Genomic DNA, 15,117 nt, shown 5'->3' with positions numbered 1-15,117 from the left:
TGATACTTCTATTCTCCTTGTATCCCATCTACCTTTTACTCTCAGTGTAGCTACAACTAGAAAGTGATCTGATATATCTGTGGCCCCTCTATAAACATGTACATCCTGAAGTCTACTCAACAGTCTTTTATCTACCAACACATAATCCAACAAACTACTGTCATTTCGCCCTACATCATATCTTGTATACTTATTTATCCTCTTTTTCTTAAAATATGTATTACCTATAACTAAACCCCTTTCTATACAAAGTTCAATCAAAGGGCTCCCATTATCATTTACACCTGGCACCCTAAACTTACCTACCACACCCTCTCTAAAAGTTTCTCCTACTTTAGCATTCAGGTCCCCTACCACAATTACTCTCTCACTTGGTTCAAAGGCTCCTATACATTCACTTAACATCTCCCAAAATCTCTCTCTCTCCTCTGCATTCCTCTCTTCTCCAGGTGCATACACGCTTATTATGACCCACTTCTCGCATCCAACCTTTACTTTAATCCACATAATTCTTGAATTTACACATTCATATTCTCTTTTCTCCTTCCATAACTGATCATTCAACATTACTGCTACCCCTTCCTTTGCTCTAACTCTCTCAGATACTCCAGATTTAATCCCATTTATTTCCCCCCACTGAAACTCCCCTACCCCCTTCAGCTTTGTTTCGCTTAGGGCCAGGACATCCAACTTCTTTTCATTCATAACATCAGCAATCATCTGTTTCTTGTCATATACATATATATACATATATAGATATATATACATATATATACATATATAGATATATATACATATATATACATATATAGATATATATATATATATATATATATATATATATATATATATATATATATATATATATATATATATATATATATATATATATATATATATATATGTATATATATATATATACAGTGGACCCCCGGTTAACGATATTTTTTCACTCCAGAAGTATGTTCAGGTGCCAGTACTGATCGAATTTGTTCCCATAAGAAATATTGTGAAGTAGATTAGTCCATTTCAGACCCCCAAACATACACGTACAAACGCACTTACATAAATACACTTACATAATTGGTCACATTCGGAGGTAATCGTAATGCGGGGGTCCACTGTATATATATATATATATATATATATATATATATATATATATATATATATATATGTATATATATACAGTGGACCCCCGCATAGCGAACGCCTTGCATAGCGAACATTCCGCATAGCGAACGCTTTGTCCGCTAAAATTTTGCCCCGCATAGTAGACAAAAACCCGCTCAGCGAACTTCGTTCGAGACGCGTCCAATGTGGGCCCTCAGCCAGCCTCACATGTGCCGCCCGTCCCATTGTTTACCAGCTAGCCTCCGCGGTAACATTCAAGCATACACTCGGAATATTTCGTATTATTACAGTGTTTTCGGTGCTGTTTGTGGAAAATAAGTGACCATGGGCCCCAAGAAAGCTTCTAGTGCCAACCCTACACCTCAAAGGGTAAGAATACCCATTGAAATTAAGAAAGAAATCATTGATAAGTATGAAAGTGGAGTACGTATCACCGACCTGGTCAGGTTGTACAAGAAACCAAAATCAACCATCGCTTCTATTGTGGGCAAGAAAACGGCAATCAAGGAAGCTGTTGTTGCCAAAGGTTTAACTGTGTTTTCGAAACAAAGATCGCAAGTGATGGAAGATGTTGAGAGACTCTTATTGGTGTGGATAAATGAAAAACAGCTAGCAGGAGATAGCGTCTCTCAAGCGATCATATGTGAAAAGGCTAGGAAGTTGCATGACGATTTAATTAAAAAAATGCCTGCAACTAGTGATGATGTGAGTGAATTTAAGGCCAGCAAAGGTTGGTTTGAGAGATTTAAGAAGCGTAGTGGCATCCATAGTGTGATACGGCATGGTGAGGCTGCCAGTTCGGACCACAAAGCGGCTGAAAAATATGTGCATGAATTCAAGGAGTACATAGAAACTGAAGGACTGGAACCTGAACAAGTGTTTAATTGTGATGAAACAGGCCTGTTCTGGAAGAAAATGCCAAGCAGGACCTACATTACTCAGGAGGAAAAGGCACTCCCAGGACATAAGCCTATGAAAGACAGGCTTACTCTTCTCATGTGTGCCAATGCTACTGGTGATTGCAAAGTTAAGCCTTTATTAGTGTATCACTCTGAAACTCCCAGAGCGTTCAGGCAAAAGAATGTCCTCAAGGATAATTTGTGTGTGCTGTGGAGGGCAAACAGTAAGGCATGGGTCACTAGGGAATTTTTCTATAACTGGTTACACCATGCATTTGCCCCCAATGTGAAAGATTACCTAACTGAAAAGAAATTAGACCTTAAGTGCCTCCTGGTGTTAGACAATGCCCCTGGTCATCCTACAGACGTGGCAGAGCGACTTTATGGGGACATGAGCTTCATTAAGGTGAAGTTTTTGCCTCCTAATACCACTCCTCTCCTGCAGCCCATGGACCAGCAGGTCATTTCCAACTTCAAGAAACTGTACACAAAAGCTCTGTTTCAAAAGTGCTTTGAAGTGACCACAGACACTGGATTGACTCTAAAAGAGTTTTGTAAGGATCACTTTAATATCCTCAGTTGTGTAAACCTTATAGGTAAGGCTTGGGAGGGAGTGACTAAGAGAACCTTGAACTCTGCTTGGAAGAAACTGTGGCCAGAATGTGTAGACAAAAGGGATTTTGAAGGGTTTGAGGCTAACCCTGAGAGGAGTAGTATACCAGTTGAGGAATCAATTGTGGAATTGGGGAAGTCCTTGGGGTTGGAGGTTAGTGGGGAGGATGTGGAAGAGTTGGTGGAGGAGGACAATGAAGAACTAACCACTGATGAGCTGATAGATCAACTTCAAGAGCAAGAGGCCAGACCTGGGGAAACTGGTTCAGAGGAGGGGAGAGAGAAATTGAAGGAATTGCCTACTTCAAAGATTAAGGAAATGTGTGCAAAATGGCTTGAAGTGCAAACCTTTTTTGATGAAAATCACCCTCACACAGCTATTGCAAGCCGTGCTGGTGACTATTACAATGACACTGTTGTGAAACACTTTAGGAAAGTCATAAAGGAACGAGAGGTACAGGCCACTATGGACAGATATGTTGTGCGAAAGAAGTCCAGTGACTCTGAAGCTGGTCCTAGTGGCATTAAAAGAAGAAGGGAAGTAACCCCAGAAAAGGACTTGCTACCTCAAGTCCTAATGGAAGGGGATTCCCCTTCTAAACACTAACACTCTCTCTCCCCTCCTCCCATCCCATCAATCATCACCAGATCTTCAATAAAAGTAAGTGTCATGTAATTGTGCATGCCTTTTTCAGTTTGTGTGTACTAAAATTAACATTTTTTTGTGGTAAAAAAATTTTTTTTCATACTTTTGGGTGTCTTGCACGGATTAATTTTATTTCCATTATTTCTTATGGGGAAAATTAATTCGCATAGCGAACATTTCGCATAACGACCAGCCCTCTTGCACGGATTAAGTTCGCTATGCGGGGGTCCACTGTATATATATATATATATATATATATGTATATATATATATATATATATATATATATATATATATATAAATATATATATATATAAATATATATATATATATATATATAATATATATATATATATATATATATTATATAATATATATTATATAATATATATTATATAATATATATTATATAATATATATTATATAATATTATATATATATATATATATATATATATATATATATATATATATATATATATATATATATATATATATATATATATATATATATATATATATATATATATATATATATATATCAGGCTTAACTAAATATGCACCATACAAACAAATGAATGAAACAGGGTATGTGGAAGTGCATGTACAATAAAGTATTTCTGTAAAGTATAGGCTATATATGTATATACCCTCTGTGTCCATGTGCTGTTTGTAACGGCTTGACAAAGCTCCTGGAGAGTGAAACGTTGCCACAATAAAATGTCACATTAGTTGCACTTGTGTCCTTTTACTTTACATATTGTCGGTAATTCTACCAACATATATTACCTGGAGTTTACCTGGAGAGAGTTCTGGGGGTCAAAGTCCCCGCGGCCCGGTCTGTGACCAGGCCTCATGGCAGAACAGGGCCTGATCAACCAGGCTGTTACTGCTGGCTTCACGCAATCCAACGTACGAGCCATAGACCGGCTGGTCAGGTACCGACTTTAGGTGCCCGTCCAGTGCCTGCTTGAAGACAGCCAGGGGTCTATTGGTAATCCCCCCTTATGCATGCTGGGAGGCAGTTGAACAGTCTTGGGCCCCTGACACTTATTGTGTTGTCTCTTAGCATTCTAGTGACACCCCTGCTTTTCATTGGGGGGATGTTGCATCGTCTGGTGAGTCTTTTGTTTTCGGAGAGAGTGATTTTCATGTGCAAGTTTGGTACTAGTCCCTCTAGGATTTTCCAGGTGTATATAATCATGTATCTCTCCCGCTTGCGTTCCAGGGAGTACAGGTTCAGGAACTTTAAGCACTCCCAGTAATTGAGGTGTTTTATCTCCATTATGCGTGCCGTGAAGGTTCTCTGTACATTTTCTAGGTCAGCAATTTCACCTGCCTTGAAAGGTGCTGTTAGTGGGCAGCAATATTCCAGCCTAGACAGAACAAGCGACCTGAAGAGTGTCATCATGGGCTTGGCTGAGTGAAATACTGTATGTGTAAGTATAACAAGGCATGCATATGTGAATGAAACAGTGTAACCATAAATTAACCCTTTGACTGTTTCGGCTGTATACATACATACGCCTTACGAGCCAGTGTTTCAGACGTATATATACTCAATAATTCCAGCAGCTTCAAATCAAGCATGAGAATGCTGGTAGGCCCACATGTGAAAGAATGGGTCTGTGTGGTCGGTGTGCACTTTATAAAAAAAATCCTGCAGCACGCAGTGCATAATGATAAAAAAAACTCCGACCATGTTTTTGGATTAAAACGCCGACTTTGAGGTGTATTTTTCTATAGTATTTATGGTTGTATTCTCGTTTCCTTGGTCTCATTTGATAGAATGGAAATCATATTACAGAAATAGAGATGATTTTGATTACTTTCACGATGAAAACGACCTTGAAGTTGAGCTCAAAGTAGCAGAAATGTTAAATTTTTACCAATGCTCAAGAGTAAGCAAATCACACCACACGTCCAATATACGTCAACTGAGGAGTCTAATATCCTTTCACTAGTGCACTGATATTATTTATACCATTTTGACAATAATGCAGTAGCCTGCATAGCAGTAAATCTTCTATTTTTTGTGTGAATAAAAAATCAAAACAGAAAGCAAGAGTAATATAAGAGGGGCCTGGAGACGTGACTAATGAACAGAGGATGTTATTTTAGTGCCAAGAATGCCTGCACTGTTTATTCTGGACCCTATTTTGAAATTGGCATCTTTTTTAATTTGTGTTAAATAGGCCAAATTGCCAATTTCTGACCACTTTATTGGGTAGTTGAAATCAGTAAATGGGCAGTTTCTTGTACTCAATTGATAGAAAAAAAATGGACCTCTAAAGAAATAGCTACGAGTTTGGTCGACTGGAACAATGGAATTGGTTGAAAATTGGGCTCAAAGTCGGCAAAATCGCCGATGCGTATATATCGCCGAGATCGCTAATTCTGCAGGAGCGTAATTCCTTAAGTTTTCGATCAAATTTCGTATTTTTGGTGTCATTACCATCTGGAGAAGATTCTCTATCATTTCACAAGAAAAAATAATTTTTTTCCAAAAATTTTTCGACACCAGGAGACACTTTAGGATTTGGGGTTGCGACAGTCAAAGGGTTAAACTGTGTCAGTGAAAAGATTTATAAGTTAATAAAACAATGTGTGAATGAAACACTGTGAATAAAAATGAATGATAACAAAAGAAGGCACCAGCATGTATGAATGACACAATATGTTTTATGAAGCCATGCATGAGTGAATAAAACCATGAATGAAACAACATGAAGGAAACAATTTATGAAACAATGTGTAAACTCTACAAATGAAGCATTATATACATGAGACTGCATGAATGAATGCATAAAACAGCACATGAATGAAAATTCATGAATGATACAACATATGAATGAAAATTCTTGAATTCGTTCATGAGAACAACAAAATCCATGTGAGAATGAAACAATGTTTGCGAGAAAAAACAATGCATGTGAGAATGACAATGCATGCAAAACAAAGCATATAAGACAAACAATGAATGTGAGACTGAAACAATGCATATGAGAATGAAACAATGCATATAAGAATGAAACAATGCATATGAGTATTTATTTATTTATTTATTTATTTAAAAATTTGAGCACACATACAGAGGTACAAAAAATACAGATAAGAGCAGCATGCCAAAGCCACTTATACTATGCATAGCATTACGGGCTGGCTTAAAATTAACTTAAGATGAACTAAGCAATGATGACATCAGTGATAAAACTTTAATGTAAACAGATTACTATAAAGAACAAGTGAGTATTACAAAGACAGGTCATATGGTTGTATGCATTGTTGTACATTCAGTGGAATGGAGTATTCTGTTAGGTAGTGTATTTAAAAAATAATAAAGTTAGATTGGGTTTTAGGTTTAACATTTATGTGATATAATTGTGAGAAACATTTAAGATATACAATTTATAAGGTTCAGTTATTCAGTATTTATTTGGTTTTGGGTGAGTAAGTGATCTTTGAGAAGAGACTTGAATTTATAAACAATGAAAGAATGAAAGAATGCACGTAAGAAAAGTGAATGTGAAAATAAAACAATGCACATGAGAATGAAACAGTGCATGAGAGTATAAGAGTGCACAAAAGAAACAAACAAGAGGGTAAAACACATGAGAAAATAAAATAATGAATGTAAGGATGAAACAATGCATGCAGGAATGAAAAAATACAAGTGAGAATGAAGACAGCATGTTGTGAACTTTACAAAGCTCTTTGATCCATGAGATCAATGTGCAATAAAATAGCAAAAGCAACTCGTGTGACAATGAAACTGATGTACTTGTGAATGAAAATGTTTATGTGAATGAAAAATTGTATGTATTTGAAACTCTGCAAATGTAAGTTTTTGTTTTTTTTTATTATTAACACACTGGCCAATTCCCACCAAGGCAGAGTGGCCCCAAAAATGAAAAACTTTCATCATCATTCACTCCATCACTGTCTTGCCAGAAGGGTGCTTTACACTACAGTTTTTAAACTGCAACATTAACACCCCTCCTTCAGAGTGCAGGCACTGTACTTCCCATCTCCAGGACTCAAGTCCTGTGAAATACTGTAGAATAATGTAAATTAAAAATGTATGAATGAAAGTGTGAATTAAAAAATGTAGCTATGAAGATAATGAATAAAACTGTGCATGTGAATGAAAGTATATGTGGTCAGTGGTCAGTCGTCACGTGAGGTCACAGACCCTGAGCTGCTTTGGGGATTAGTGTGGACAGTTACAAAGCATGGCTTGCTTCTGCAGTGTTTTAAAAATTGAGGTTGGAGAGTTGAAGGAGGAGGTCTTGCTTCTCCAGGAGGAGATTAGGAGGCTGAAGGTCCACCTCAATGGGTCTGGGGGGAGTGTGTGAGGTGGCTGGAGTTGTGGGGAATGAGGCTTCTAGCAGTGAGGTGCAGTCTGTCTCTCGCTGTGAGGAGGCTGTAGGTGGGGAGGTAGCAACGGCTACCAGCAGTGAGGTGCAGTCCAGCACCTGCTACAAGTGGCGAGTGGTAACCAGTAATGGGAGGAGAATCAGAATAAGGAAAGTTAAGAGTGAAGATCTGAAGGTAGGAAATTGCTTCTCTGTTCTTCAGGATGAATGTACTTCAGTGGCCAGTGAAGGTAAGGGTACTACTGCCCCTGCTAACAGAGGTAAGTGCATTCTTGTGGTTGGTGACTCTCAGGTAAGATATATTGACTGTGCTTTTTGTAATAGGAATAAGAAGATGAGAGATAGTGTGTGCTTCCCTGGAGCTGGTGTTGGGGACATAGTTAACAGGCTGAATAATATCATGTCAGGTAATGGGAACAAGCCCATTATCTGTCTCAGTGCTGGTGGAAATGATATTGGGAAGGGTAGGAGAGAAGAGCTGCTAGATAAGTACAGGTCAGCTATAGATTTCATTAAGTCTAAGGGAGGGGTCCCAATCATATGTAGCATCTTGCCTAGAAGGGGAGTAGGAAATGAATGGTTGTCTAGGGCAATTGGTGTAAATTGATGGCTAGACAGATACTGCAAGGAACTTGCAATCCCATTCATTGACAACTGGAACAACTTTTATGCAAGGGATGGGGTCCATCTCTCTGGGGCTGGGGTGGTAGCACTTGCAAACTCAATTGAGAAGGCCATTGGTGAAATGCCTATGATTTTAAACTGATAGAAGATAGAGGTATGGGTGTGTGTGGGAAACAAGCAGGTTGCAACACTAGGGTTGGAAACAGTAAATGTATAAAAGGCATTCAGCATGAAGTTATAAATAAAGACAATAGATCAGGTCAGCAAACAAAGGGGGACAGCAGAGGGCAGCAAGGGACTAGCTCCCTTAAGGTTTACTATACTAATAGCAGGAGTGTAAGAAATAAGATAGATGAGCTAAGATTAATTGCAAGTGCAGGAAACATAGATATTATTGCTATAACAGAGACCTGGCTCAATCTGAAAGATAGAGAGATGCCCACTGAATGTCACATACAAGGCTATAAATTATTCCACACTGACAGGGTCAACAGGAAGGGTGGTGGAGTAGCGATGTATGTCAGAGACAATTTAAATTGTTGTGTTAGACAAGATATAAAATTAGAAGCGTTGGCCACTGAATCTGTTTGGTTACAGCTTCTCGAGAGCCGAGAAAAACTAATTTTGGGTGTGATTTACAGGGTCCCAAATCTTGATAGGGAGTGCAGTAAACTTCTATGGGACGAAATTCGTAAGGCATCTACATACGAAAATGTTGTGCTAATGGGAGATTTCAACTATAGACAGATTGACTGGAGCAATTTGACAGGAAATTTAGAGTCAGGTGGCTTTCTTGATACGATCCAGGATTGTTTTTTAAAACAGTTTGTGACAGAGCCAACTAGGGGAAATAACCTCCTTGACTTGGTTCTTGCCAGTAGGGAAACACTAATTAATAATCTTGAGGTTAATGATGAGCTTGGGGAAAGTGATCACAAATCACTCAGTTTTAATATATCATGGAATTCCCCTAATAATGGCAATCAAGTCTCCGTCCCTGACTTTCGCTTGGCTGATTTCATAGGACTGAAAAATTACTTAGGTGGGCTGAACTGGAATGACCTGACTAAGGGTCAGGTAGGTGGTGATGGTTGCCAATATGACGCTTTCCAGGGCATAGTTCTAGCTGCTCAGTCAAATTATTTTCCAAATAGGGAAATCAGATCAAACAAAAATGATCCTAAATGGATGAACAATAGATTAAAATATCTGATTGGTCAAAAGAGAGGCATATATAGGCAAATCAAAAGAGGAGAGGGGCAATTAAGAAATCGATATACTATTGTATTCAGTTAAAGAGAGAAATAAAAAAGGGAATTAGAAAAGCAAAATGAGATTATGAGGTTAAAGTTGCAAGAGAATCGAAGACTAACCCAAAAGGATTCTTTCAGATATACAGAAGTAAGATCAGGGACAAGATAGGCCCACTCAAAAGTTCCTCGGGTCAGCTCACTGACAGTGATAAGGAAATGTGTAGAATTTTTAACACATACTTCCTCTCAGTTTTTACACAGGAGGATACCAGCGATATTCCAGAAATGATAAATTATGTAGAACAGGACGATAATAAACTGTGCACGATTAGGGTCACAAGTGACATGGTCCTTAGGCAAATAGATAAATTAAAACCTAACAAATCCCCAGGCCCTGATGAACTGTATGCAAGGGTTCTAAAGGAATGTAAAGAGGAGCTTAGCAAACCTTTGGCTAATCTTTTCAACATATCACTACAAACTGGCATGGTGCCAGATAAGTGGAAAATGGCAAATGTGATACCTATTTTCAAAGCAGGTGACAGGTCCTTAGCTTCGAACTATAGACCAATAAGCCTAACCTCCGTAATGGGAAAATTTATGGAATCAATAATTGCCGAGGCAGTTCGTAGCCACCTTGAAAAGCATAAATTAATCAACGAATCTCAGCATGGTTTTACAAAGGGGCGTTCCTGCCTTATGAATTTATTAACTTTTTTCACTAAGGTATTTGAGGAGGTAGATCATGGTAATGAATATGATATTGTGTATATAGACTTCAGTAAAGCTTTTGACAGGGTCCCACATCAGAGACTATTGAGGAAAATTAAGGCACATGGAATAGAAATTTTTTCCTGGATAGAGGCATGGTTGACAAATAGGCAGCAGAGAGTTTGCATAAATGGGGAGAAATCAGAGTGGGGAAGCGTCACAAGCGGTGTTCCACAGGGGTCAGTGTTGGGCCCCCTGCTGTTCACAATCTTATGAGGGCATAAGGAGCGACATCAGCAAGTTTGCCGATGACACCAAAATAGGCCATCGAATTCATTCTGACAAGGATATTAGAGCACTCCAGGAAGATTTGAATAGACTGATGCAGTGGTCGGAGAAGTGGCAGATGCAGTTTAATATAGACAAATGCAAAGTTCTAAATGTTGGACAGAACAATAACCATGTAGATCTTAATACTATGGATTGCGAAAAAGATTTAGGAGTTCTGGTTAGCAGTAATCTGAAACCAAGACAACAGTGTATAAGTGTTCGCAATAAAGCTAATAGAATCCTTGGCTTCATATCAAGAAGCATAAATAATAGGAGTCCTCAGGTTGTTCTTCAACTCTATACATGCTTGGTTAGGTCTCATTTAGATTATGCTGCACAGTTTTGGTCACCGTATTACAGAATGGATATAAATGCTCTGGAAAATGTACAAAGGAGGATGACAAAGTTGATCCCATGTATCAGAAACCTTCCCTATGAGGATAGACTAAGGGCCCTGAATCTGCACTCTCTAGAAAGACGTAGAATTAGGGGGGATATGATTGAGGTGTGTAAATGGAAGACAGGAATAAATAAAGGGGATGTAAATAGTGTGCTGAAAATATCTAGCCTAGACAGGACTCGCAGCAATGGTTTTAAGTTGGAAAAGTTCAGATTCAGGAAGGATATAGGAAAGTACTGGTTTGGTAATAGAGTTGTGGATGAGTGGAACAAACTCCCAAGTACAGTTATAGAGGCCAGAACGTTGTGTAGCTTTAAAAATAGGTTGGATAAATACATGAGTGGATGTGGGTGGGTGTGAGTTGGACCTGATAGCTTGTGCTACCAGGTCGGTTGCCGTGTTCCTCCCTTAAGTCAATGTGACCTGACCTGACTAGGTTGGGTGCATTGGCTTAAGCCAGTAGTAGACTTGGACCTGCCTCGCATGGGCCAGTAGGCCTGCTGCAGTGTTCCTTCGTTGTTATGTTCTTATGATACAGACAATGTGTGAATGAAATAATGTATAAATGAAACGTGTGAAACTATGCATATGTGAATGAAAAGTGCATGAATGAAACAATGTATGAATTAGGCAATATGAGAATGAAATACATATGAAAATAAAACAATGTATCCATAAAAGTATGTGAATGAGATAATGTGTCAATGAATAATGTGTAACCATGAATACAAATGTTAAAACAATGTATGTGTGAATGTGTAAAATGTATGTAAAAGTTAAATAATGAATGTATAAATGAAACAATGTATTTAAGATTTAAACTGTATGCATGAATGAAAATGTATATGAAATTTTTTTGAAAATGTATATGAAACAATGTGCATAAATGTGCATGAAAATGTGCATGGCAGGCAACTGTTTATGAAAAAAATGTGTATGAAATAGTGTATGGAACAATATGTTTATGAAACTGTATAAGACAGTGAGCATGAAACTGTATGACAATGCATGAAAATGTGTGAATGATGTGTGCATGAAACATTAAGAAACTGTGTATAAAACAATGTGTATCTATGAAACAAGGTGTAGATATGAAACAAGGTGTAGATATGAAACAATGTACATCTATGGAACAATGTATATATGAAACTGTGTATGTGAAACAACGTATAAAAAACAATGTGTATATGAAACAATGTGTATATGAAACAATGTGTATATGAAATAATGTATAAAAAATGTGCATGAAATGTGTATGAAAATGTGTATAAAAGAATGTGAATGAAAGTTTCTATGAAAGTGTATAAAGCAATGTGTATGAACAATGTGCATGAAATAACATGTATACAAAACTATGTATATGAAACTATTTGTATGTGAAAATGTGTATATGAAACAATGTGTATATGAAATGTCTACAAATTATACAATATAAGGCATATATGAAACACTGTGTATACAAAACAATGTATATGAAACAATGTGTACATAAAACAATGTATAACTGAAACAATGTACAAAACTGTGTATATGAAATAATGTAACTTGCTCAGCTATCAAAACTTTGGAGTCCAGTCCCTGGACCCATGATGTAGCTCTGTAATGTTTTGACTACCGCCCACAGGATGGGTATGGGGCGCATAATAAACATATTAAACTAAAGACTATGAAATAATGTCTATGAAACAATGTCTATGAAACAATGTTTATGAAACAATGTTTATGACACAATGTTTATGAAACAATGTGTATAAAACATGTATGAAAGTATGTGAAACTGCAAGAAAGTGTTTATGAAATAATGTTTACTACAAAATGTGAGAATGAAAGTGTTTGAACATGTGTATGAAACAAAGTATGAAACTATGCAAATGTGTATGAAATGTTGTAAACACAACTTGGAGAGTACAAACTGAGCATAAAACTGCATCTGAAACTATGAAAGTGTACGATTGTATATATGAAACAATACGAGAATATGAACAATGCATGACTATCTTGTAAGTTTATTTAGGCACAATTACACATAAGCACAATTAAACAAGGTGTGGGTGATTATAACTGCCTAACATAGTAACATATTGTAGATTACACAGGATAACCTCAAAATACGTCAGGCGAAGTAACTTAGAGGAAGGCGAAAGAATGACAAAAATTTCTACAGGGAGATACAGGAAGCCAAGAATGGTCTAAGTAGGCGAGACTGGCGGAATAAAGCAACAGGAAGAGGGAGGGAGGGAGAAAAAATGAGAGGGAGATAGTGAGGGAGGGAGGGAGGGAGGGAGGGAGGGATGGAGGGTGGAGTACTCCACTCTTACATACCTAACATTCCACAACCAACAACCAGGGTCGCGCATACCACGGGCGTATGGACCCATTTCCTTAACTCCACCCTACTCCCCACACGCCCTACGTGCCCACACACGCCCACCACACCTTCAAGCACTGCCACGCCCGCCCACACGCCCAAATATTAAAGAAATACACCCGCAAAAAGAGTGGCCTGTCCCACACATACGGACACAGTCTCTCCGAACGGAAAAGGAGGCCACATATAAACTTATCTCACACAAGCTACATTTCAGCCCTAATTCACTCGGCATTACACTTGGTTATCACTCTGTGCACTCTGCTATCCCCCGGGGGCGTCAAAGTGCACCTCAACACAGGGGTATTATCACAACGACGGATCTGAGGGAGTCAACATAGGCGCTAAGTCGGCCTACCTGTCTCTTGGGTCAATCCATGTGGTTTTCTTGTTGTTGTGGTCGATGAAATATATTTTTCCGTCATAATCATGCCCAATTTCCCAACCAGAAGGTAATGGTAACTCTCCATTTCGTCTTCTAGGCATGTTTTAAGTGAAAAAACAGAGATAAATTCTCATCACTACCGTCCACTGTCCTCCATATTGAGACTTCTAATGACGTCGGGGCTTCTTGGCCAATCACGATGGAGTAACCCCAAGGAGCCAATCAGAAGGCCGCATACCACAAACTAATGACGTTTTCCGTGACGTAGAGTTACAGCATGGAATCTCTACCAATCAACAGCCAGACACCCTTGGGAACCAATCAAATCCCTGCATTCCAGAGGTGTAATCAAGGAAAATGTTCTCTATAGAGCATCACTATAAGGACTGAATCTGGATATATGCATATCTGTGTTTATTTGACGGGATAGTTGACTCTAGCTACGCACGTTTCACTACGGGCGTAGAGCGTGTCCTTGATGACAACAATACCACTGTAGAGGTGCGTTCAACACCGCTACAACAGTACCTTAAGTCACTGTTGACCCCGGGGCAGCGTTGACACGGCTCGTGCAAGTATGCGGTCAATGTAGGTCAAGGGTAATCCAATCTTTAGATTCTGGGATATCAGTGATTATAAACATCTAAGTCCTTGGAATGTTAATTAAGGTGGCACTAGAGGTTACCTGGCGGGCCACGCGCCTCGCCACACTATTATTACTAGTATAATTTACTTATATCTCAGGTTTCCTTAATAAATAAACGTGCAAATGATGCATTGGAATACTCAAGTTAATTACAACGGGAACCTTTGTAAAAGTTTGTACATTTACAAGTGGTAATAACCGGTTTAGTGTATATAAGTAGGTATATGTGTGTGCTGGGTTAACTCTTCTGGCTTAATAACCCCTACCATACCTGTTCTGGAAGCTATGTATCGATTCCGCCTCGAAGTTCATTACTCTTTCTTGTCCACTCTCAGGTTAAAGAAATACTTCCCGACATCCTTATGACTCCACTATGTATTTAACCTCCAACTGTGCCCTTAGCTCTGGTACTAATCTTGTTATAAACCTCTGCTCTTCCAGTTTCTTGACATGCTTGATCAGGTGTGACCTCTGCGCTGGTGCTGAATACTCTAAGATGGGCCTGACGTCCTTTGCATATAGTGTCGTGAATGACTGTTTGTTGTGATTCCTGAAAACTAATCTACAATTTGCCAGAGAGTATTTTCTGCAGGTATGTAATTGACATGAGCCTCAGAGGATGTGCTTAGTACTATGCTCACCTCAAGGTCCTCCTTGAGTGAGGTTTGCAGTCTCTGTTCTCCCAGTTCAGTGTATATACAGTGAGGGGCGTGGCTATGTATGTTACACTTTAT

General features: G+C 38.4%; 1 protein-coding gene across 2 annotated transcripts in view; it reads right to left on the bottom strand.

Moving 5' to 3' along the window:
- The window catches only part of kibra (WW and C2 domain containing protein kibra), a 190,277-nt gene extending 176,360 nt beyond the window's left edge, over positions 1–13,917 (bottom strand). For both annotated transcript variants that reach the window (XM_070089618.1, XM_070089619.1), the window contains exon 1: positions 13,711–13,917. In XM_070089618.1, coding sequence (XP_069945719.1) covers positions 13,711–13,838 — 128 coding nt within the window. In that variant the 5' untranslated portion in view covers positions 13,839–13,917. The remainder of the gene's footprint in view (positions 1–13,710) is intronic.
- Between the last annotated feature and the right edge of the window lie 1,200 nt (positions 13,918–15,117).

Source organism: Cherax quadricarinatus, chromosome 29 (assembly GCF_038502225.1).
Source record: "Cherax quadricarinatus isolate ZL_2023a chromosome 29, ASM3850222v1, whole genome shotgun sequence".
NCBI classification, from domain to species: Eukaryota; Metazoa; Arthropoda; class Malacostraca; order Decapoda; family Parastacidae; genus Cherax; species Cherax quadricarinatus.
The sequence above is the reverse complement of the archived record's forward strand: the minus strand, read 5'-3'. Positions and strand labels throughout refer to the sequence as shown.